This window comes from Fusarium flagelliforme (genome assembly GCF_020744385.1).
Source record: "Fusarium flagelliforme strain FIESC 12 MPI-CAGE-AA-0113 chromosome Unknown B0J16scaffold_2, whole genome shotgun sequence".
NCBI lineage: Eukaryota > Fungi > Ascomycota > Sordariomycetes > Hypocreales > Nectriaceae > Fusarium > Fusarium flagelliforme.
In genome coordinates, this window is record NW_025763504.1 from 4,268,764 (window position 1) to 4,288,548 (window position 19,785).

Here is a 19,785-nt window from a genome sequence, read left to right on the forward strand (position 1 = left end):
CATCCACAAGACTCTTTACCCGTCTAGGCTCTTTCTTGGCTTGCTGCCGAATATCCCAACAAACACAGGGATGGAGATTTATATCATCACCAAAGGTTCCGGGTAGAGCCAAGCCAATCAGTGAGGTTGGTACCGGCAGTGCAGGACAAATCCATTGGTTGCGCTTTTACAGGCGATGCCTATTGTGTAATGCCCTGCACGAGCTAATCTAGGGTTTTTCTCTGGTGGAAGCGACCAGTCGAGAGAGTATTACAGTAATTAGTACAGATACAGACACCGTAGATAAACAGTCGGATGTTTTGATGATGCCAGGGGCTTAGGCCAATGGTTCTTCGATAGTACTGACCGTACATAAGTTACTGCAGCTACATGACAGGGACAAGGTGCATGAGAATGCGGTGATATCCCGAAAGTGCCTCTTGGATTGACCAACCCTAGTAGGATCTACATATCCAATGTCAACAAACTTTTGTTCTTTTGTTCACTTGTTTCTTGGTCAAGGGTAGGTATCATAATATAGACCCTCAAAATTGAAGCTGCTCAGTCAAGTCCCCGCATCAGAGGAGCCACTCATCAAGTTGGAAATGCGGGAGAAAACTACATAAAAAGAGGGAATAAAAACCTGGAGGATGCGGATGAGCTCGCTTGTTCATCTCCATGGATATCAGGTGTCCACAAACTTACAGTAGCTCACTCTTGATGCTTCCGAGCTCTCCGCCTCCCCAGCCGCTAGAATTATACAAACCCCACTATCAACGCGTTGTGGTCCTCACCGCCCGAATGTCCACGACAACCAGCCAAGTAGAGGCTACAGTAGCGGCTCAGGTACCTGAAGCCAGGCCCAGAACCCTACCAGGGACCAAGTACACGTACCCTGAGGTAGGGTACGTCTCTCAGGTACCTTTGATGAGATGGGATGGATGGACTCTTCCATATTTGAACCCTCCCCAGCCCCGAGCAACTCTCCCTCTTCTCTCTTCTTTTGCTTCACCAACAAACTTTGTCAACTTACAATCAGTTAAAAAAACAAAACTCACCGAACCCTCCTTCTTCTCTACCAAAACCTCTCCAACTTTGACATCTGTCTGCCCCCCGCTACCCCGCCAAACCCAAAAAACACCCCTCTATACCTCTATCAATCTTATAATAACGACCGAGGCATTGACCCTTGGTCACTACAGTCGTCAAGACGTTTTCCAATCTCCTTAACTCGTATGTTATCTCACAAAGAAAGAGACAAAAAAACAAACATCAAGATGCTAACTCATCCCAGGACGCACCACCCGTTCGCAGGAGCCCGCTGCTCAGCCGATTCCGGAGGCTCAGCGGACTCGACCTTTGAACAGTAAAGGTCTAATCACAAAAAGAAACCCGTCCAATCTCAATTAAACCGCAAACTTCCACGTCAAAGCCACTTCAAGCACCATGGCTCCTCACGCGGAAGTCGGCACGGGCTCCTCGAACGGGCCGGTATTCAGCGGCCGAGGTTCCTCTGCTACTCAGGACCTCTTCACCGTCAACTCACCCAACGTCACCTACACGGATGCGGAGATCCGTTCTCGATACACCTACCGCACCACAAAGGTTGAAGTTGATTCCAACGGCAAGTATGTTGCCACTCCTAACGAGACTCTCTACGACTTCAAGGTCGACCGCAAGGTTCCCAAGGTCGGTATGATGTTGGTTGGTCTTGGAGGCAACAACGGCACCACCGTTACCGCTGGTATCCTCGCCAACCGCCGTCAGCTCGCCTGGGACACCAAGGAAGGCCCCCGCGAGTCCAACTACTACGGCTCCGTTGTCATGGGCTCAACCCTCAAGCTCGGCCATGACGCCAAGACTCACCAGGAGGTCAACATCCCCTTCCACAACATCCTTCCCATGGTCCACCCCAATGACCTGGTCATCGGAGGTTGGGACATCAGCAAGATGAACCTGGCTCAAGCCATGGACCGCGCTCAGGTCCTCGAGCCCACCCTCAAGGCCCAGGTCAAGAAGGAGATGGCTGAGGTGGTTCCCCTTCCTTCCATCTACTACCCTGACTTCATTGCTGCCAACCAAGAGGACCGTGCCGACAACGTCCTCGAGGGTACCAAGGCCTGCTGGGAGCATGTTGAGAAGATCCGTCAGGATATCCGCGACTTCAAGGCCAAGAACGGCCTCGACAAGGTCATCATCATGTGGACTGCCAACACTGAGCGATACGCCGACCTGATCGAGGGTGTCAACGACACTGCCGATAACCTTCTCAAGGCTATTGAGCAGGGACATGAGGAGGTTTCCCCTTCTACCGTCTTTGCTGTCGCTTGTATCCTCGAACAAGCCCCTTTCATCAACGGCTCTCCTCAAAACACCTTCGTCCCTGGTGCCATTGAGCTTGCTGAGAAGCACAACGCCTTCATTGGTGGCGACGACTTCAAGTCTGGCCAAACCAAGATGAAATCTGCCCTTGTTGACTTCCTCATCAACGCCGGCATCAAGTTGACCTCCATTGCCAGCTATAACCATCTTGGAAACAACGACGGCAAGAACTTGAGCTCCCAGAAGCAGTTCCGCTCCAAGGAGATCTCCAAGTCCAACGTCGTTGATGACATGGTTGAAGCCAACCACGTCCTCTACAAGAAGGGTGAGCACCCTGACCACTGTGTTGTCATCAAGTACATGCCTGCTGTCGCCGACAACAAGCGTGCTCTCGATGAGTACTACGCCGAGATTTTCATGGGTGGCCACCAGACCATTTCGTAAGTTGATGAGATACCACGAGACATGAACGATAACTGACAGCATACAGACTCTTCAACATTTGCGAGGACTCTCTCCTTGCTTCTCCCCTGATCATCGACTTGGTCATCATTGCTGAGATGATGTCTCGTATCCAGTGGAAGGCCGTGTCCTCCGATGGCACTGCTACCACTGAATATAAGAGCTTCCATAGTGTCCTGAGTGTCCTCAGCTACATGCTCAAGGCTCCTCTGACCCCTCCTGGCACCCCCGTTGTCAACGCTCTTGCTAAGCAGCGCGCTGCCCTGACCAACATCTTCCGTGCTTGTGTTGGTCTCGAGCCCGAGTCCGACATGACTCTTGAGCACAAGCTTTTCTAGGCGCCAATGCCTGTTCTTGATGCTGTTGGAGTCGGTTACTTGGAATGAGAAGGATACTGTGGACAGTCTTTACCGGATGCTGCTCGATTTGATTTGAAAATTATAAAATCAAAAAAGTAAAAAAAGGGAGGAGAGATGAAATAATTTCACAGTCATAGCTATCGAATTGAATGTGCCATTCTCCTCAAGATTGATTTCCATAATAATACGTGATGGTGATGGCTTTCTTTGTACTATGTCTGGTATTGAAATCGGTTGACAGGCCAATCAATGATGTAAATTTGGAGAGTTTAATTGACCAAGATCGTCACTTTAGACAGGGGTGTTAATTGAATTTTACGTGGTTGGAAGCGACTTTACGCGGGATTGATGCGCTGTAACGCGTCTCTCCACGCCAACGCCTTTGATGGCCCGCGCGTCGCGTATTGAAAGCTCCCCACTACCACTTAGACATCCATCCATTCATTCTATGGATGCTCTCTCTTAGCCTTTCCACATTAACATCCTCTCACCAAATCTTGAATTTCTGAAGCACGTATCAACTTGTTATTATTCTATGTTTTCGTTGATTCTTCTGACCATACAACTCATATAAAACCATTGCAAAGGCAAAAGCAATGGCTACCGCCTCTCGCGCTTCTACCCCCGTATCTTCGGGCGGGTCTCCCGAGCAACTCTCACCAGCGTCCAGATTCAAGGCTCAAAGGGATGCTATCGAAAACAGCGACAATGAAGAATCACCTTTGAGAAAGGCCAGCAAGGATATCTTTACAAAACACTTCGACCTACCACTACACACACAACAAGAAGACGCGTCTTATGAGTCGGAAGAGGAGGATGTCGCCAGACCCCGAGGCCCACTTGCGGCTAGGATGCAAGGCATCACCCGACCAGTGCAATCAGGAGATACCGATAAACAGAACGAAACTGCTCGAGATCGTGTAAAGAAGAAGCTCGAGCAGGAGGAGAAGGAGGCTAAAAAAGCCGAGGAAGAGCATAATGCAGATATGCCCGATGCGTCATCAGAAGACGAAACTCCCGTGGTACGCCGAAGACGGATCCGCAAGGCTCCCTCATCACCGGCCGCCAGAAATACATCACGCGAACCCAGCCCAGGACTCTTTGTATCGCCAGCAAAGTCGACACAAAACAACTCGGATTCCGATGGGGATCTCCCTGCAGTCGAGTCGGATAAAATGACAGCGCAAGTCAGGCGCCTAACAGAGAAGAAGAAAGCCGAGGAAGCCACCAAAGAGGCCAAGCGTGCGAAGCAACAGGAAATCGAACACATGGCATCAGACGGTGATGATTCCGGCATTACTGATGACGAAGGTGGGCGCCGCCTGACACAAACCGAGCGACCGAGTGCCCGAAAAGCAAGCAAGAAGGCAATTGAGGAAATGAACCGAGAAACTCAAAGAATGTCAAGAAACATGCAATTGAAGCATGAAGCGAAGACACGAAAGAAGATCTCCAAAAATAGCTTGTTTGAGCGATTCAACTTCAGACCAGCAGGTGAACCAGAACCCAAGGTTGCTAGCTCGAGTAGGGGACCGACGCCTCACAGCGATGTTGAAATGCAGGATGCAGATACACCTCCCAGTTCGCCACCTGTGTCCAAAGAAACTGCCGATGCAACTGAGCCAGTTCCTGAGACCAACGAATGTGACTTGTCAACAATAGATAGCCTCGCTGAGACAACCAGACTCAAGTTGGACAAGGGTAAAGGCAAGGCCGTTGAACCACCAAACGAACAAAAGCAACCAGCCCAAAAACCCAAACGCCAATTCCGAGTCAAACTCCCGCCAGTTAAAGCCAATGTTACCATGGTGGACTCGGATGACGAGTTGGAAATCACGACAACCACCAAAGACAAAATCCGAGCTGTGTTCGACATGGTCCCAGTCAAGAAGGCTCAAGAGCACAACTCTGCTCAGGCCCTGCGCGCTCTTGCACAAGTCAAGTCTCCCGGTAAAGAGATCCGTCGAAAGAACGATAATCATGGTATGACGCACGGTGAGCTACAGATGTACCTTCAGCAAAAGGCTCGACAACAAGCCAAGCTGGAGCGTGACCGCAGACTGGACATGCTGAAAGCACAAGGTGTGGTTATCCAAACCGCCGAAGAGCGCGAGCGCCAGATGCAGGAGGTTGATGACATCGTTGCCAAGGCCAGGGAGGAGGCTCGAAGAATTATGCAAAACGAGCAAGCTGCCGCCAAGAAGGAAAAGAAGGAAAATGGCGAAGTTGATCCCCTGGCTTGGGATGATAGCGATGATGAAGAGTATCAGGCGTCCGCTGATGAAGCCGATGGAGAAGTGTCGGCAATCGAATTGTCCGGATCAGAAGATGAAGGGGATGACGAGGATGAGGAAGCAGACGGTAACCCTATGGTCGAGGGGGAAGCTGAAGATGGAGAATCTGAGGCTTCTGCTGGCGAAGAGGACAATACAACTCCTATTGCCAGTCAAGATGTTCATGATGACGTTGATGAGCTCCCAGTGGCAAGTAAACGACGAATTCGCAAGCCCATTGTTCTCTCTGATGATGAAGAGGAGGACTCGGTTGAGATGACGCCAAAGACCAAGCCCCAAGCTGCTGTACACACATCGCCTACAGTACCCAATACCCAATCTCCTACGGCACCAAGATCGGTGCTACGTTCAGCCAAGAAAAATTTCATTCCTGGTCTTCCTGTACAAGGAGCAGCTGGCCTTGGTCTTACTCAAATCTTTGCTGGCACCATGGATGACAGCCAAGTAGACGTCGCTAACGGCCCAACCCAGTCCATGATGCCAGACTTCGACCATTTTCCCGACTCCAACTTTTCTGCGACGATGGATGAGCCTATGGAAGACATGATCATGGACAGTCAGAAGGGCGAGACACAAAAGATGACTCAAGCTGTGAACCTTGACTTCTCTCAATCTCAGTTGCGCAGTCTTGACAGCCTGCTACGAGAGGATAGCACACAGATCTCCGATGCGATCGATTTCACTCAGGATGAGGGTCTCCAACTCCAAACACCCCTGAAGGACAGATTTATTGAGGCGCCGGCTTCTACCGTTGAAACAACGGTAGTCGACCAAGAGGACCCAACACAAGCTTCACCACTAGTCCGCCGTGGCCGCCTTCGTCGCAGGATGGATACATCTGAGCGCATTGAAGAAACTCCTGAGCCAACAGCTGCAGAAAAGGCAAACAGCGTTTTCGATGTGCTCAAGGAAGGAGCTAAGCAAGACAAGCAGAAACGAATTCGGGCAGAATTCGACCACAAGAACAGTAAGGCCAAGGAGATGATCCAGGAACAGGCCGAGGAATCCGAGGATGAGTACGCTGGTCTAGGGGGTGCAGATGGCGAAGACAGTGACAACGAATCCATCGCCTCGCTCAAGGAAATCATCGACGATGCTGCCGGCAACGATGTTGATGAAGCCAAACTCGCCGCTTTCTATGCGTAAGTGCTGCCCATTCGTCACTTTTAACAGAAGCCTAACATCTTATAGTGATCGAGAACGTATTGAGGATGAGAAGCAGGTCGAAAAGCTTTTCAAAGACATCACAACTGGTATGCTTCGTCGCAAGCGTGGCGCGGGTTATGATCTCGACGACTCAGATGACGATGGCGAGGCCCGTCGAAAGATGAAGCGTCGGCAGTTCGCCAAGATGCAAAAGGCTCTGTTTGCCGATGAGCGTGTCAAGAAGATTGCCGAGAACCCTGGTAATCAAGCTTTCCTAAAAACCATCGAGGATAGAGGCAGTGATGACGAGATGGACTTTCTGGATGCTCCAGAAGAAACCAATGATTCCTCGCAATCTCAGTCACAGGATGAAGATGGCAGCAAGGCCCAGGATATCCCCAACAGTCAACCCCAAAAGACTCTTGGCCCTGCGGATAACAGGGCCCCTGCCCATTTGCGTAGAACCAAGGATGGCAAGAAGCCTTCCAACCTTGGTGAAGTACGCGAGACTCTATCTGAGTTGCTTGAAGAACCCCACGGTTCTGTCATTCCTGCTACAGAGGCTGGATCTGACAGTGAAGGCGAGGCGGAGGCTCCCACACAAGCTTGCAGTGACAAGGAGAGCAATGGATCCAACCCTCGTCGTGGTCGTGTTGCAGTTGTTGATCGTATTACCCTGAAACGCAACAGCTCTTCCAATGTCAGCACTGGCCGACTTGCATTTGCAACAACACCGAGCTCTTCTTTCAAGGTACCAGCCCTTCTGCGCCGTGCAACAACCAACTCATTTGTTTCTGGCACAACTTCTACCACCAGCCCCAGTCCTTCAACCCCAGCAAGTGGGTTCGGAGAAGGAGCCAAGATCAAGAAGGGAGCCAGTAAGAAGAGTGGCGTGCATGCTTTTGCGCGTGACAGCGAGAGACGAGCAAAGCTCGAACAGAATGAGCGAAGGAGAGAGGAGAGGAAAGTTAAGGGGGCGGAAAGGCGAATTGGAGTCGTGGGTGGTTTGCTGGCAAAGGGATCATTTGAGTAAGGCTGGCACGGAATGGAGTTTAGGTTTATGTGAACGGGGTATTCTGGGGGGTAAATATGCATGGCGTTTGGGTAGGCATCGATACGGAAGCTACCATGACATTGGTATCTTGTAGTTAAACATATTTATTCATCGAAGTATTTTCTAGGCAATTGTTATCCGCTTATCTGTCCACTGTGTAGGAAACCAAGCTTATATGCCATTTATCCAATCCTTTGGATTACGTAGGAGTATGAAAGCCACAGTAAGGATCTCTGATGCGTTTTATTGTTTTGCTATAGCACGCTGAGGCGGACGATACCATCTATGCCAGCCAGTATCCATGACATATGACACATAAATGCAAAGGCACCAAGAGAGAAATGCTTCTGAATCGATCATGTCCCAAGTCTGGACCTTTGAAAAGCCTGCAGTGACGACTAGAAGCTGCCGGTTAAGGCAGAATCCGAGCTACTATTAATCGCAGTATGTCGAGTGCATCACGGCAAGTAGATGGACTGTAACTCCTTCACATCTAGATCGAGAACAAATACTATCTAAGGAGGCATGGCGGGGTGGTTCTGCTCCTTTTACCAACTACTCATCCGGTCCCAACACCTGGATTTGCAAATCTTACCTACCTATGTATGCTGTAAAGATAATGAGAGAGAAACCCCAGACGCACCATATAAGAATTCTGCCTCTATTGATGATCGACCGCCTAGCTCGGTAGATTATGTATGCTCTATGTTAATATGTCTTCTAATTCATTACTATCACCTTTGGAACGCCGCCCCCGAGAACTCTCCGCTTCCCAGACCCAACGTCCTTTTCGTAAACAGCCACAGCTCGAAGGCCTCCAGCTTAATCTCAATACGCATTAAACCAACCCACGCGGCAACTACTCGTACCATGTTAAGAGGCCAGAAGAGCGACCCGTTGTGGCTGATCTCTTCGAGCTTCTCGTGGAATACAGTCTTTGTGCAGTATCTTGCCAGAATCATAAAGGAACGAATAGGACCTTGACGAGTTTGAAGGTTCTCGTCTAGGCTGCGAGTTAAGTCGTTTGTCTTGAGGATCAAAAGGATGATCCGAGGGACACGGCTGAGGAGCTGGACGAGATCGACGATCAAGCCTTCCTGCAGAGCGCCACTCATTGTCTTTTGTTCGTCGGCAGTCCTATTCTCGAGAATAGATCCAGACTTGCTAACAATGCTGTAATCGCGACCGGTGATCGCTGAGGCGAAGAGAGGAAAGTCCTTGTCCTCAATACCAGCAACTTCGTGTGCGTACTTCTTCATGCGATCCATGTCACCATCAATGACCGCAAGCCACATCTTAGCATATGACCTTCGCATGGGAAGTTCAATATCGCGATACAGACCATGATCGTACAATATGACATCAAAGTTTGGCCCACGTCCAAGACCTCGTCGACTGTTGTTCTTGCGGATAGCAATGTTGCCGCCATGAGGATCACAGTGCAGTGGTGCCCCATCACCGAAGATCATTTCGTTAAATATGCGGGCCAAGGTAGCCGAGACCTCATCACGATCAATTCCGTTCTTGTCGAGGTACTCGAGATCGTCAAGCCGACTTCCGGCTTCACAAGCCATAACAATGATACGCTTCTTGGCCCAAATGACCTCGGGAATAATCAGTGGTAACTGCGGTATCTTTGCAAAGTGCTCCTTCATTCGACGGGCATTGTCAGCTTCCTCCTGGAAGTCCAACTCCTTGGGAAGGGAAACATCCATCTCGGATGAGAGCCACTCGAGGTCATACTCTGGGAAGAATCGCTTCAATGTCGAGAACGTATACCGGGTCAAAGCAAGATCCAGAGGTGCCCAACCTTCTAGCTCAGGATGCTGAACCTTGACCGCAACCTTTTGGTCTAATCCCTTGATGGTTGCCAGATGCACCTGTGCAAGGGAAGCGGCCCCAATTGGCTCAGAAGCGAAATCGGAAAAGTAATCCCAAAGTTCCTCTCCAGTATCCTTGCGAAACATGTCCTCAATTGATTCAAGAGACGACACGGGGCACTTATCCTGTAGTGGAATAAAAGTGTTTGTCCACTCAGAAGGTAGGAGATAGTTCATGGCGCTCTATATAGTTGTCAGCGTGGCTACTTCAAGTCTTTTGAGTCAAGGTATGATCCGTACGAGATGTTGACCAAGTTTGATGAAGATGCCTCCATTCTTTTCCAACACAACCAGGGTTCGTTCGGCGCATCGTTTGTGACATGCTTTCAACATGTTCTCCTGTTCGTCATGGTCCTCGGTCGTTTCTCTTGCATTTAGCGTCGTTCGATAACTATCCAGAAAGTCAGCTCCAGCTCCATCTCCTCCGGTGGCAAGTGGCAACATACTCGTTGATACACACAGCGAGCGCAACCGCAACTCTGCCTGTGCGCTCCGCTGCTTCATAACTGCTCTTTATATCGTCTGTGAACGCAAGAGCGGTAGCCCCTATTGTTCCAACACCGGCCGAGGCATACAATAGAGGCCGTCTGGGGCCCGATCTGTGGCCATTGCTCCCCCGCGAGCCTTTCTTCGAAGCAAATCCCCTTGAGGCAATGTGCTTTAGAGGTTTGCTTCGAAGCAATTGGCCTCTACAAGTCGAACACGTCCATGGTCGAGCAGCGATACGGGTCGCAAAAGAAACAGAAAGGGTGTTCATCTGGCCGCTGAGGGGCTTTAACAGGTTAAGGTATTAAGGAGTAAAATGTAGGTACTCATTCTATAACAGAAGCCAAGTATCCGGCGGGAAAGGAGTGAACATGTGTCTCCACTGTTACAGAACTCAGAGTAAGTCAAGTCAGTCCAATGTCGTCAACTAAAACCAAGGCAAGTCAACAGTTTTTTTGCTTGGATGTGCCGATTCCGATAAACCTCCGTCCGCCCAGGCCCATCGCTCGGTTTGGCCCGGGTGCGATATTCGGGGGGCGAATTGGCCACCCGCCCCGATAAGATAAGGTGAGCAGCGGCTGTTGCCTTCACGTGATCGCGCGACCGCGACTCCCGTCCCTTCGCGTCTACAGTAAACCTCTTTACACGAACACGCCTCTCGTCATCAACGCACCAAGCTCTTACACCATTCAAGATCCCCCCCACTCGACATTGTCTTAACGTTGTATATTCCTCGATCCTATGCAACAGGAGATTCACAACAACACAGCGGAGAATATGCTGTCTTTTGCTCCTACCCCCATCTTCTCTGGCACTTGGGACCATCGTCCTGTCGTCTCATCGCCGCTCTCTTCGTCACCAGTTCGCGCGTCATCGCCACTTTCCCCCATTGACCGGAACGCGAATTCTCAACGACAGGTTCAATCTTCTCCCATTAAACCCCCCAAATTCAAGTTCGCTTCGCGCCCCACGCGGCCCAATCCCCTCAATCGCAAACGAGAGGAGGTACAAGACGGCAGGCGAAAGCAGTATCTTCAGAATGTCAAGCAAAACCGTGAAGAAAAGGCATGGCAACGACGAGATATTGAGGGACAAGTAAGATGGGAGCCTCCGCTTCCTATATCGCTTTTACTGACAGTAGCTGCAGTTCTTGAAAACAAATTACCTAGCCGACAGAGGACAGCTGTCGCATGATGCCCCCGAGATCACCGAAGCAGACATAGAAGAAGCCATGACTTTTCACCAGGAACATCCTTCGATCCCCGAAGAGGATGAGATGGTGATGGATGAAGAAGAGCAGCTCGAAGCCATGCTGGCATCTTATGAAGAACAGCATATGACTCCTTTGCAGCGAGTACCATCGCCTGCGCTCTCAGACGAAGACTATGACGACGTCTTTGCTGAACTTATCGCGCAAGAACAAGCATGGCAGAGCACAGAATTACAACCACAAGACCAAATGGACACTTCTGGTGATATTGAGATGCAATAGCGAGCTTGGGGTATATGTCGTCTTTTCAGTGCTTTAACATTTACTACGCTTGGTGTTGGGGTTAATCGGGTCACGGGGAAAGGGATACGGCGTTTGGGAAAATCCAGTCACATATCATCGGACGTGTACGGCTATCATTTTGGTAAAGGGTATATAGATGGCTCGGAGGGCATCCGGGCTTGGTATCTACTGAGGGTTGCAGGCTTCATCTCCTGGGTTGAGAGCGTCTTGAGCTGATTGCATGTCGCCAACTAGATCAGAGGGTGGCGATCCTGCTGCTTGCATCTGGGTGGGTGGTCAGTGGCTACAAACTAGTCGGAGAAAACGCAAAATGAACATACCTTCTGCATCTTGTCCACAATAAACTCGCGATCCCTCGCATTAGAATCCGAGTAAGTCTTTTCTTCGAATTTGGCCACAATCTCACGCACAATGGACTGCTGTTCCTCATAACGCTTCAAATCGTCCTTGGGTGTAGAGTCACGGTTTTTAATCAGCCACTCGGGGAACTTTTCATCAAGCTCTTTCATCGGCTCATAAAGGATTTCCTTATTGGTAAGTTGCTCCATCATGCCCATGAGCATTTTGGAAAATTCCTCTTCACTGCCCTCGCCTCCTAGATCGCCAAGATCACCCGAGGACAGCTGCTTGAGCATCTCAGACATGAAGTCATCGGCGGACCCTGAGGCAGCGGCGGCTGTAGCTTGATCCCCCGACGCTTGCATTCTTTCCATCGTCCGCTTGATGGTATCTTGGAATGAAGCATCTTCGGGCGGTGCTTGGGATGCTGGCTCCTTTGACGAGCTTGGAAGTGGCACATCGCCAGCCCCTTCTGCCGCGGCGATATGCTTAAAGATATCTTCGAACTGAGCTTGCATGTCGGGCTGAAAAGGGTCAACACTTATTTTGGGTCAGTTGTTTGTGGTGCGATAAAGCTTACAGACTGCTCAAGTTCGCCTAGAAGATCAGCCATACCGGCTTGTAATTGCTTTGCAAACTCTTCTTCTGAAAAGGCATCCTCAACTTCGGGCTGCTTGTCAGAGGGTACTGGGGTTTTTGGAACTTCCGGTTTACTGGAAGCAGCAGTTTCGGCAGGCTTAGGTTGGTCAATCTTGACGGTAGAGAACTCGTCCAGCATATCTAAGACGAATTAGCAAGCAAGCATATATCGCCATTTTCTAAACCTACCATCCAGGTCGTCCAGATCATCTTCGTCTGGGTCTGGGACATCCTCAAAATCGTCAACAGGCTTTGTAGTTTCAGCTGTAGGCGCCGGAAGAGTCTCAGCCTTTTCCACAACGGCCTCCGTAGCAGCTGCCGCAGTCACCACTGCCGCGGCAGTGAGAACAGCGGCAGCTTCTTGAGGAGCATTATCTCCGGTAGTTGCTTCTTTCTTAGTATCTTCATCAGGAACAGACTCCTTGATAGTGGCGTCTGGAGGAGCGGTCACTTCAGATATGGTCTTTTTGGAGGCGATCTCTTCGGCAGTGGTGGCCGGTGCCGTACTCTCTTTGTGAGAGGCTCCCGCAGAGGCGGAGTCGTGTGCAGCTGCCGTAGGTATTTCTTGAACAACTACACCCTGATGAGAAACTTCCTGAGAAACCACCTTGGCTGGCTCTTCCACCGAAGCAGGAGTGACTGATGAGGGAACAAGCACCGGAGGATCAGCGGCTAGGACATCAGGCATGTGAGTGTCAGCCGAAGCGGGAGCAGCAACATTCTCGGCCTTGATATTCTTGATGCCCTCAGGCTTGTCCTCCTTCAACTCATCTTTGACATCAGCCTGAGCAGCTTCCGTAAGCTCTCCTTTGATCTCTTCCTTCAAAGCGACTTCTGCGTCCTTTTCCGTACTCATGATGCTCTACCTTGTCTGTTTGCCCAACACAACTCACTCACTCACCCCCACTTATGCCAACGGACGTGGGTGAAGTGAGACTGCTAAGCCGGCAGGTTTTAGTTGTTGTCGTTTTTGTAGAAGTGCGCTAGGTAGAAGACTTCGTAGCCAAACGAAGCTCTGTTGTGTAGAAACCAAGTGAAGTGGTAGGTGATGTAGAATGATAGTCTACCGCTTGACGATACGTGGGCAAGTGAACGGATAGATGCCCGCTTCCAGCTCAACTGTGCCGAGGTGACCTATGATTATGTCCCGACTGGCGTTAGGTCCCAGGTGACTGCCATCCATGGCATGGATGCCCGGACGGGCGATCCATCTTTAGGTACACATCATAAGCCCTGTAGAGCTGAATTAAATAAATAAGCAATATGTTGGTCATCGTGCGCCCAAGCCGACTTCTTATTTTGTTCCTCTCCTTCGTTCGTGCTTAAAAACGGGCGCTCATAGAAGCCCCTCGCTAGAGGCTTAGGGGCTCACCCCGCCACGCCAGCGCTGTTTCTGCTCCTGAAGAAGCCTAACAACCGCCTGGCGGGTTCTCCGAACGGAACCTAAGGTACCTACTAACCTAGGCATAGGTCACCTAGAGGTAGGTAGTATCCATACTTCTCAACCAACGAGCAATGAGCATTGCCTGTGCCTGTGCATCGAAGCATCAACAAAGACGTCGTTCTGTGAATTACACATCCGCGCAAACACTATCAGGCTTCGGCTGCCTCCTCTCTCCCCATCAGCCTCTCCTCACGGATTTCTTTTCTCTCTTTTCCAACAACCCACCTACCTGGCCATTTATATCGCCTCGTGCTCAGCAACGTGACCTTTCGTCTGTGTCATAATTTAATTGCTGCGATTCAACTTTTCGATCGCGCGACCCTCGACTCTCGATTATCTCCTCTTCAACTTCAACAGCCCCTTTCCATCCCGTCGCGACCGATCTCTCTACAGGACGAACTATGGCGCTGTGTCAAAACAGACTGCAAGAGGAAAGGTGAGACTGTCTGCAGCCTGTGTTGACATTGGATCATACTGAGACCAGACAGGAAGCAGTGGCGACGAGACCATCCTTTCGGGTTCTACGCCAAGCCTCTGCGCACCAAGGAAGGTGTTCTCGATGTCAAGAACTGGGAATGTGGAATACCTGGAAAGGACAATACTATCTGGGCTGGTGGTCTTTTTAAGTTGACTATAGCTTTTCCTGACGGTGAGAACCAACAGACACAACCAAGTTATGATATTGACCTGTGCTAACTTTTTCTAGAGTACCCCACGAAGCCTCCCAAGTGTAAGAAGACACGACGATGTACGATCGATCAAGAGCCTTTCACTAATCTATGATCAGGCAAATTTGTCCCCCCGCTATTCCACCCGAATGTTTACCCTTCAGGCACCGTCTGCTTGTCCATTCTCAACGAAGAGGAGGCATGGAAGCCTGCCATTACTGTCAAGCAAATTTTACTTGGTATTCAAGACCTCTTGAACGACCCAAATCCCGAGTCTCCGGCTCAGGCGGATGCGTACAATCTGTTCAAGAGAGATCGCGCCGAGTACGAGAAACGTGTCCGTCGTACAGTCCGCGAAAATCCTACTCCTTGAGCATCTGCTGCAAGCTCTTGGCATAGAGGCTATATAGACGAAATCTTTCTTTGTGCGGAAGCTCAGGTTATGGCGTTAATGGATATACCAAGGGGAAAGTCACCTGGAACTCATGGGAGGGGGCGCAGAAACCCCGGGAGCATGGATATGTGACACGGCATGATATGAGGCGTGCGAGGATTTGACGAGGAATCGGTTGTTAAGAAGAGGGTTTATACTGCACGTCGAACAGGGACCAAACCCGAGCCACTACAGGAGCATGTTCCATTGAGATTAAACAGAGTCTTTGCCCTTTCACTAGATGTTACATTATACCGGCACTTGTCGGTTCATGCTTGACATGGGCTCCGCGATCTTTGTCGGCGAGTGATTCATTCTGCGGCTGCGTTGTCGGAACGCCCCACTGATCCAGTCTTGATCTTCCAGAATGGGAAGTAAGACAGTACTGTAACTTGAATGTTATTCATTTTGATCAGTTAGGACAGAAGAGCGTCTGGGTTTGTGACGCAACCGTCAGGGTGTCAGAAGAACTGGCCGCTGAGAGCATGAGGGACGAAATAATTCGATCACCTTATGCGAGCTTAGGCCAGTAGTTAGGCTACTTTATTTATGTAGCCCAACTTAGAGGACCATTCTTCTGACACCCACCTGGTAACGGAAGCAGCAGCAGCAGTAAAGCGCATACCCGTTGTATTCCCCTTATCAAAGTCCTTAATCCAAAGTTTATTCAAGTTATGTAATTTGCCCAAACTTATGGGCTTGTCATACGGGCCGCCAATGAAGTCTGCCGAATTGCAAGCCGAAGTCGGCCGTTTGATTTGCTCACACCTCTAGAAAAAAAAAGAAAAAGTTTTTGGCTTGGCCTGGTTCGATGGCCTGTTATCTATCAACGGACAGCTTCTTCCGTGGATATAAAGTCAAGTACCAATGGTTCTTGAGGCGAGACATGATGGAGTGAATAGAATCAGGAAGACCGTGGCAATTTGCAGTACTGCCTAGTCAACTTAGCATCTTACTCAATGGATGGATGTCAGTCACTATGACAGTGGAGAGAGATGCTCATCGCGTCCGCAGCGGAGCCTCCTGTGGATAGACTTAACGAGCCAGAAGGCGTCCCTGAGAGGACTGGCTCAGTGGCTCTGACCATAACCGCTAATAACCTTGCGCCCTCCGGGCAGATAGAGGTACCTACCTGTGGAAAGCAGATGGTAGGTATGACCTACCTACCTAGTCACTTATCGCCTGTGCCGGCGGAAAGAGGGAGGGTGGAGTTTTGCTATGACTCCTCTTTTTTTCCTCTTGGATTGTTGCTGCTAAATATTAATCTTGCTTGTCCCGTTCCTTTCCCCCCCTCATACCATCCTCTACCAAACATTTTTTCTAATACACACTTCTGCAACCGCAAACATGTGTGGAATCTTCGCCTGTCACCGGTACGCTCTTACCCCTTGCGAACATGAACATGGATCTCTATCTGGCGTCTTTGGAGGGGCAAGGCATGGGGGGCTTCAGAACCCCGCCATGAAATGAATTGGAATTGGGACTGCGATCACCCCGCGGTCGGAGGGGAAAAGTTGTTACTGGATCATGGCGCGACTAACATTCTGCGATCTCTCAGTCATCCCGACGTGGAAAAGTTCAAGCCCACGGCTTTGAAGCTTGCAAAGCAGTATGTATGCCAATTGCCAATCTAGACTTTCTTGAAACTGACTTATCGGCGCAGAATTCGTCACCGTGGCCCCGACTGGAGTAAGTGAAAACAACGGCCGGATCGTCGCCCTCACGGGACCTCGAGTACTAAAGTCGCAATTCCAGGTGGAAGCGTTATTTCCAACCATACCAGTATGTCAATGGACCTCCGAGAATCACATACTCCCATCTCTGACTCTCAAACTAGTTCTGTGCCATGAGCGCCTTAGCATTGTCGGCGTTGGTAAGTTGCAAGCTCTTGCACCTATTCGGAATCTCGCGACTGACAAATCTTCCAGAGTCCGGCGCCCAGCCCCTGACCAACGCCGACGACAGCATCATTCTCGCTGTCAACGGTGAGATCTACAACCATCGTCACATTAGAAAGCACCTCAAGGAGCGATACCACTTCAAGACTACCTCTGATTGCGAGGTCATCATCCCCTTGGTAAGAGGAGCACTTGGTTCATGACTAGAAGAGCACAGATCTGACAACGGATACCTCGCAGTACACCGAGTTTGACACCGATGCCCCCAACCACCTCGACGGCATGTTCTCTTTTGTTCTTTACGACAAGAACCAAGACCGTACAATTGCTGCCCGCGACCCTATCGGCATTACCACCTTCTACCAGGGTTGGTCTTCCACTGAGCCCGGAACCGTCTACTTCGCCTCCGAATTGAAGTGCCTGCACAGCGTCTGTGACAAGATTGTTGCTTTCCCCCCTGGCCACGTCTATGACTCCAAGACTGGTGAGACCACTCGCTACTTCAACCCCTCTTGGTGGGACCCCAAGAAGGTTCCCAGCACCCCCGTCGACTACAAGGTCCTCCGCCAAGCCCTTGAGAAGTCCGTCCGAAAGCGACTCATGGCTGAGGTGCCTTTCGGTGTTCTGCTTTCTGGCGGTCTTGACTCTAGCTTGACGGCTTCTATCGCTCAACGTGAGGTGACGCGACTTCGAAAACAGGCTCTTGAGGCCAACGGCAACGTTCTCCCCGTTGAGGACCCTGATACTGGCGAGGGTCTTGTTGGTGTTGACGATGACGATCACCTCGACACTCTGACCTACCTTCCCCAGCTCAACTCCTTCTCCATTGGTCTGCCCGGCTCTCCCGACAACAAGGCTGCTCTCGAAGTCGCTAAGTTCCTCGGAACCAAGCACCACGTTATGACCTTTACCATTGAGGATGGTCTTAACGCCCTCTCCGACGTCATCTTCCACCTCGAGACTTACGACGTCACTACCATCCGAGCCTCTACCCCTATGTACCTGCTGTCAAGAAAGATCAAGGCTATGGGCATTAAGATGGTTCTGAGTGGAGAGGGCAGCGATGAGATCTTTGGCGGTTACTTGTACTTCCACGCTGCTCCTGACAAGGAGTCCTTCCACGAGGAAACCGTGCGTCGTGTCAAGAACCTGCACCTGTCTGACTGTCTGCGAGCCAACAAGTCAACATCTGCCTGGGGTCTCGAGGCTCGTGTTCCTTTCCTTGACAAGGAGGTAAGTTGATCTTCCCTGAACCTCAGCTCAGCAGAGTGCTCGATGCTAATGAATCAAACAGTTCCTTGAGTACTCTATGAACATTGACCCTCAGGACAAGATGATCACCAAGGAGAAGCTCGAGAAGTACATCGTCCGCAAGGCTTTCGACACTTCGGATGAGCCTGGTGAGGAGCCTTACCTTCCCGACAACATCCTTTGGCGTCAGAAGGAACAATTCTCCGATGGTGTTGGCTATGGTTGGATCGATGCCCTCAAGGACACAGCTGAGAAGCAGGTCACGGATGAGATGATGAAGAACCCCAAGCCCGAGTGGGGTAACGACATCCCTGATACCAAGGAGGCGTACTGGTACCGATGCATGTTTGACGAGCATTTCCCCCCTCACTGCGCGTCAACCGTCATGCGCTGGACTCCCACTTGGTCCAAGCAGACTGACCCTAGTGGCCGGTAAGTGACATCCATGCAAAGAAAGAAAGAGCGTTTATTGATATCTTTACAGAGCCATCTCCACCCACAACGCTAAGTACGACAGCGCGGCTTAATGACATATCGAATCGAGTAAAACACCAAGCAGAGAAGACTTGTTTGACTCATTGTAACTTACACTATCTGAGGTATTTGCCATGAACCCGGTCTGAAGAGCAACTATATGTGTCGTTTCTTGGAAATAGAGAAAAAGGCGTCTGGGATTATTGCTTACATACCTCGGAATGATGATAACTGTAAAAAAAGACGGATGATTTGGACATGGATATGGGAATGACGAATAAGACAAGAGACAAAAGTTCTAAAAAGGAAGAAAGAATTGCATTATGTGCATGTCAATGCGAGTGCTGGTGAAAGCTAAGCATATAGTCAATGTTTGACTTTATGTCGTGAGTTGGTTATGCATGAAGGGTCCTCATGATGAAGCAGTCGGATAGAGATAGATGTGTATGAACTGACCAATAGGCGAGCGATGCTCTTGGACGTGGTTGTCGATCAAGTTTGTCAATGCCGCGACGTTTCAATCAACATGAATAGCAGTTACATTAGTACCTTGGTAGCTATAGGCTAGTTAGAGGAGACACGTTTGGCCTATGGGGTCACATGAGTTGTTAGTGTCTGAGCTGTTCATGCGTCGATGAAATGCAAGCTAGAAGTGGAATAATCAAAGTACTGTACTTTGATTTATGGGCATAATGGCACTCGTTGGGCAGCGAGTTGTGTGAATATTGGACCTGTTTGAATGGGACAGGGCCCATATAACTTAAGTCGAGAGAGGATTAGGTACAGTGGAATCATGATAATGGTACAGAGTAGATGGATGAGCTGTCATCCAATTGTCTTGTTACCATTTTGGTTGACCATCTCTTGGTACTAAGCAGATGCTGTCTATCCTCCACGTGGACCCTGATCCTGGGAGCCGTTAAATTACTAAATTAGATTGATCAATTACATGACCTTCAAGCCGTAGTCCAGGTACTCTACAGCAAATAGTTGCTTGCAAGGTACAGAGTATTTTGGTCACCCGCGGCTGGCCAAGCGACAAAGTGACACAGCACCGTCCCGACATCAACCGACTTGGGTGATGCATGTGCCAATCTCTTACTTGGAGGGGCCGGTCTGTCCAAATCTTCGAGCTTGGGCCCTT

The 19,785-nt window shown here is 50.1% G+C and overlaps 7 protein-coding genes across 7 annotated transcripts; 5 read left to right on the top strand and 2 right to left on the bottom strand.

Annotated features, from left to right (window-relative positions):
- The first annotated feature begins 993 nt into the window (after window positions 1-993).
- Window positions 994-3,556, top strand: B0J16DRAFT_334465 (uncharacterized protein). Its single transcript, XM_046126960.1, has 3 exons — window positions 994-1,212; window positions 1,274-2,741; window positions 2,792-3,556. Exons 2-3 carry the CDS (start codon window positions 1,426-1,428, stop codon window positions 3,099-3,101), a joined length of 1,626 nt encoding a protein of 541 aa, XP_045987032.1. The 5' UTR covers window positions 994-1,212; window positions 1,274-1,425; the 3' UTR covers window positions 3,102-3,556.
- On the top strand, window positions 3,499-7,746 carry B0J16DRAFT_334467 (MRC1-like domain-containing protein). Its single transcript, XM_046126961.1, has 2 exons — window positions 3,499-6,558; window positions 6,608-7,746. The coding sequence occupies exons 1-2, from the start codon at window positions 3,719-3,721 to the stop codon at window positions 7,593-7,595; spliced, it is 3,828 nt and encodes a 1,275-aa protein (XP_045987033.1). The 5' UTR covers window positions 3,499-3,718; the 3' UTR covers window positions 7,596-7,746.
- A 446-nt stretch (window positions 7,747-8,192) lies between these two features.
- Window positions 8,193-10,498, bottom strand: B0J16DRAFT_282960 (ABC1 family-domain-containing protein). Its single transcript, XM_046123979.1, has 3 exons — window positions 9,943-10,498; window positions 9,737-9,887; window positions 8,193-9,679 (listed from the first exon to the last, which is right to left on the bottom strand). The coding sequence occupies exons 1-3, from the start codon at window positions 10,251-10,253 to the stop codon at window positions 8,351-8,353; spliced, it is 1,791 nt and encodes a 596-aa protein (XP_045987034.1). The 5' UTR covers window positions 10,254-10,498; the 3' UTR covers window positions 8,193-8,350.
- A 67-nt stretch (window positions 10,499-10,565) lies between these two features.
- Window positions 10,566-11,630, top strand: B0J16DRAFT_71566 (uncharacterized protein). Its single transcript, XM_046134360.1, has 2 exons — window positions 10,566-11,077; window positions 11,130-11,630. Exons 1-2 carry the CDS (start codon window positions 10,724-10,726, stop codon window positions 11,472-11,474), a joined length of 699 nt encoding a protein of 232 aa, XP_045987035.1. The 5' UTR covers window positions 10,566-10,723; the 3' UTR covers window positions 11,475-11,630.
- On the bottom strand, window positions 11,502-13,658 carry B0J16DRAFT_71727 (Pex19 protein family-domain-containing protein). The gene is made up of 4 exons (XM_046134363.1): window positions 12,663-13,658; window positions 12,415-12,614; window positions 11,816-12,358; window positions 11,502-11,759 (listed from the first exon to the last, which is right to left on the bottom strand). Exons 1-4 carry the CDS (start codon window positions 13,327-13,329, stop codon window positions 11,661-11,663), a joined length of 1,509 nt encoding a protein of 502 aa, XP_045987036.1. The 5' UTR covers window positions 13,330-13,658; the 3' UTR covers window positions 11,502-11,660.
- Window positions 13,659-14,318: 660 nt separating this feature from the next.
- B0J16DRAFT_354133 (ubiquitin-conjugating enzyme/RWD-like protein) lies at window positions 14,319-14,958 on the top strand (the record flags this gene model as incomplete). The annotated part of the gene is made up of 4 exons (XM_046129353.1): window positions 14,319-14,353; window positions 14,406-14,566; window positions 14,624-14,647; window positions 14,705-14,958. 4 exons carry the CDS (start codon window positions 14,319-14,321, stop codon window positions 14,956-14,958), a joined length of 474 nt encoding a protein of 157 aa, XP_045987037.1.
- Window positions 14,959-16,365: 1,407 nt separating this feature from the next.
- On the top strand, window positions 16,366-19,405 carry B0J16DRAFT_354134 (uncharacterized protein; the record flags this gene model as incomplete). The annotated part of the gene is made up of 9 exons (XM_046129354.1): window positions 16,366-16,391; window positions 16,577-16,627; window positions 16,682-16,707; window positions 16,774-16,800; window positions 16,856-16,891; window positions 16,947-17,095; window positions 17,157-18,149; window positions 18,211-18,599; window positions 19,390-19,405. The coding sequence occupies 9 exons, from the start codon at window positions 16,366-16,368 to the stop codon at window positions 19,403-19,405; spliced, it is 1,713 nt and encodes a 570-aa protein (XP_045987038.1).
- Between the last annotated feature and the right edge of the window lie 380 nt (window positions 19,406-19,785).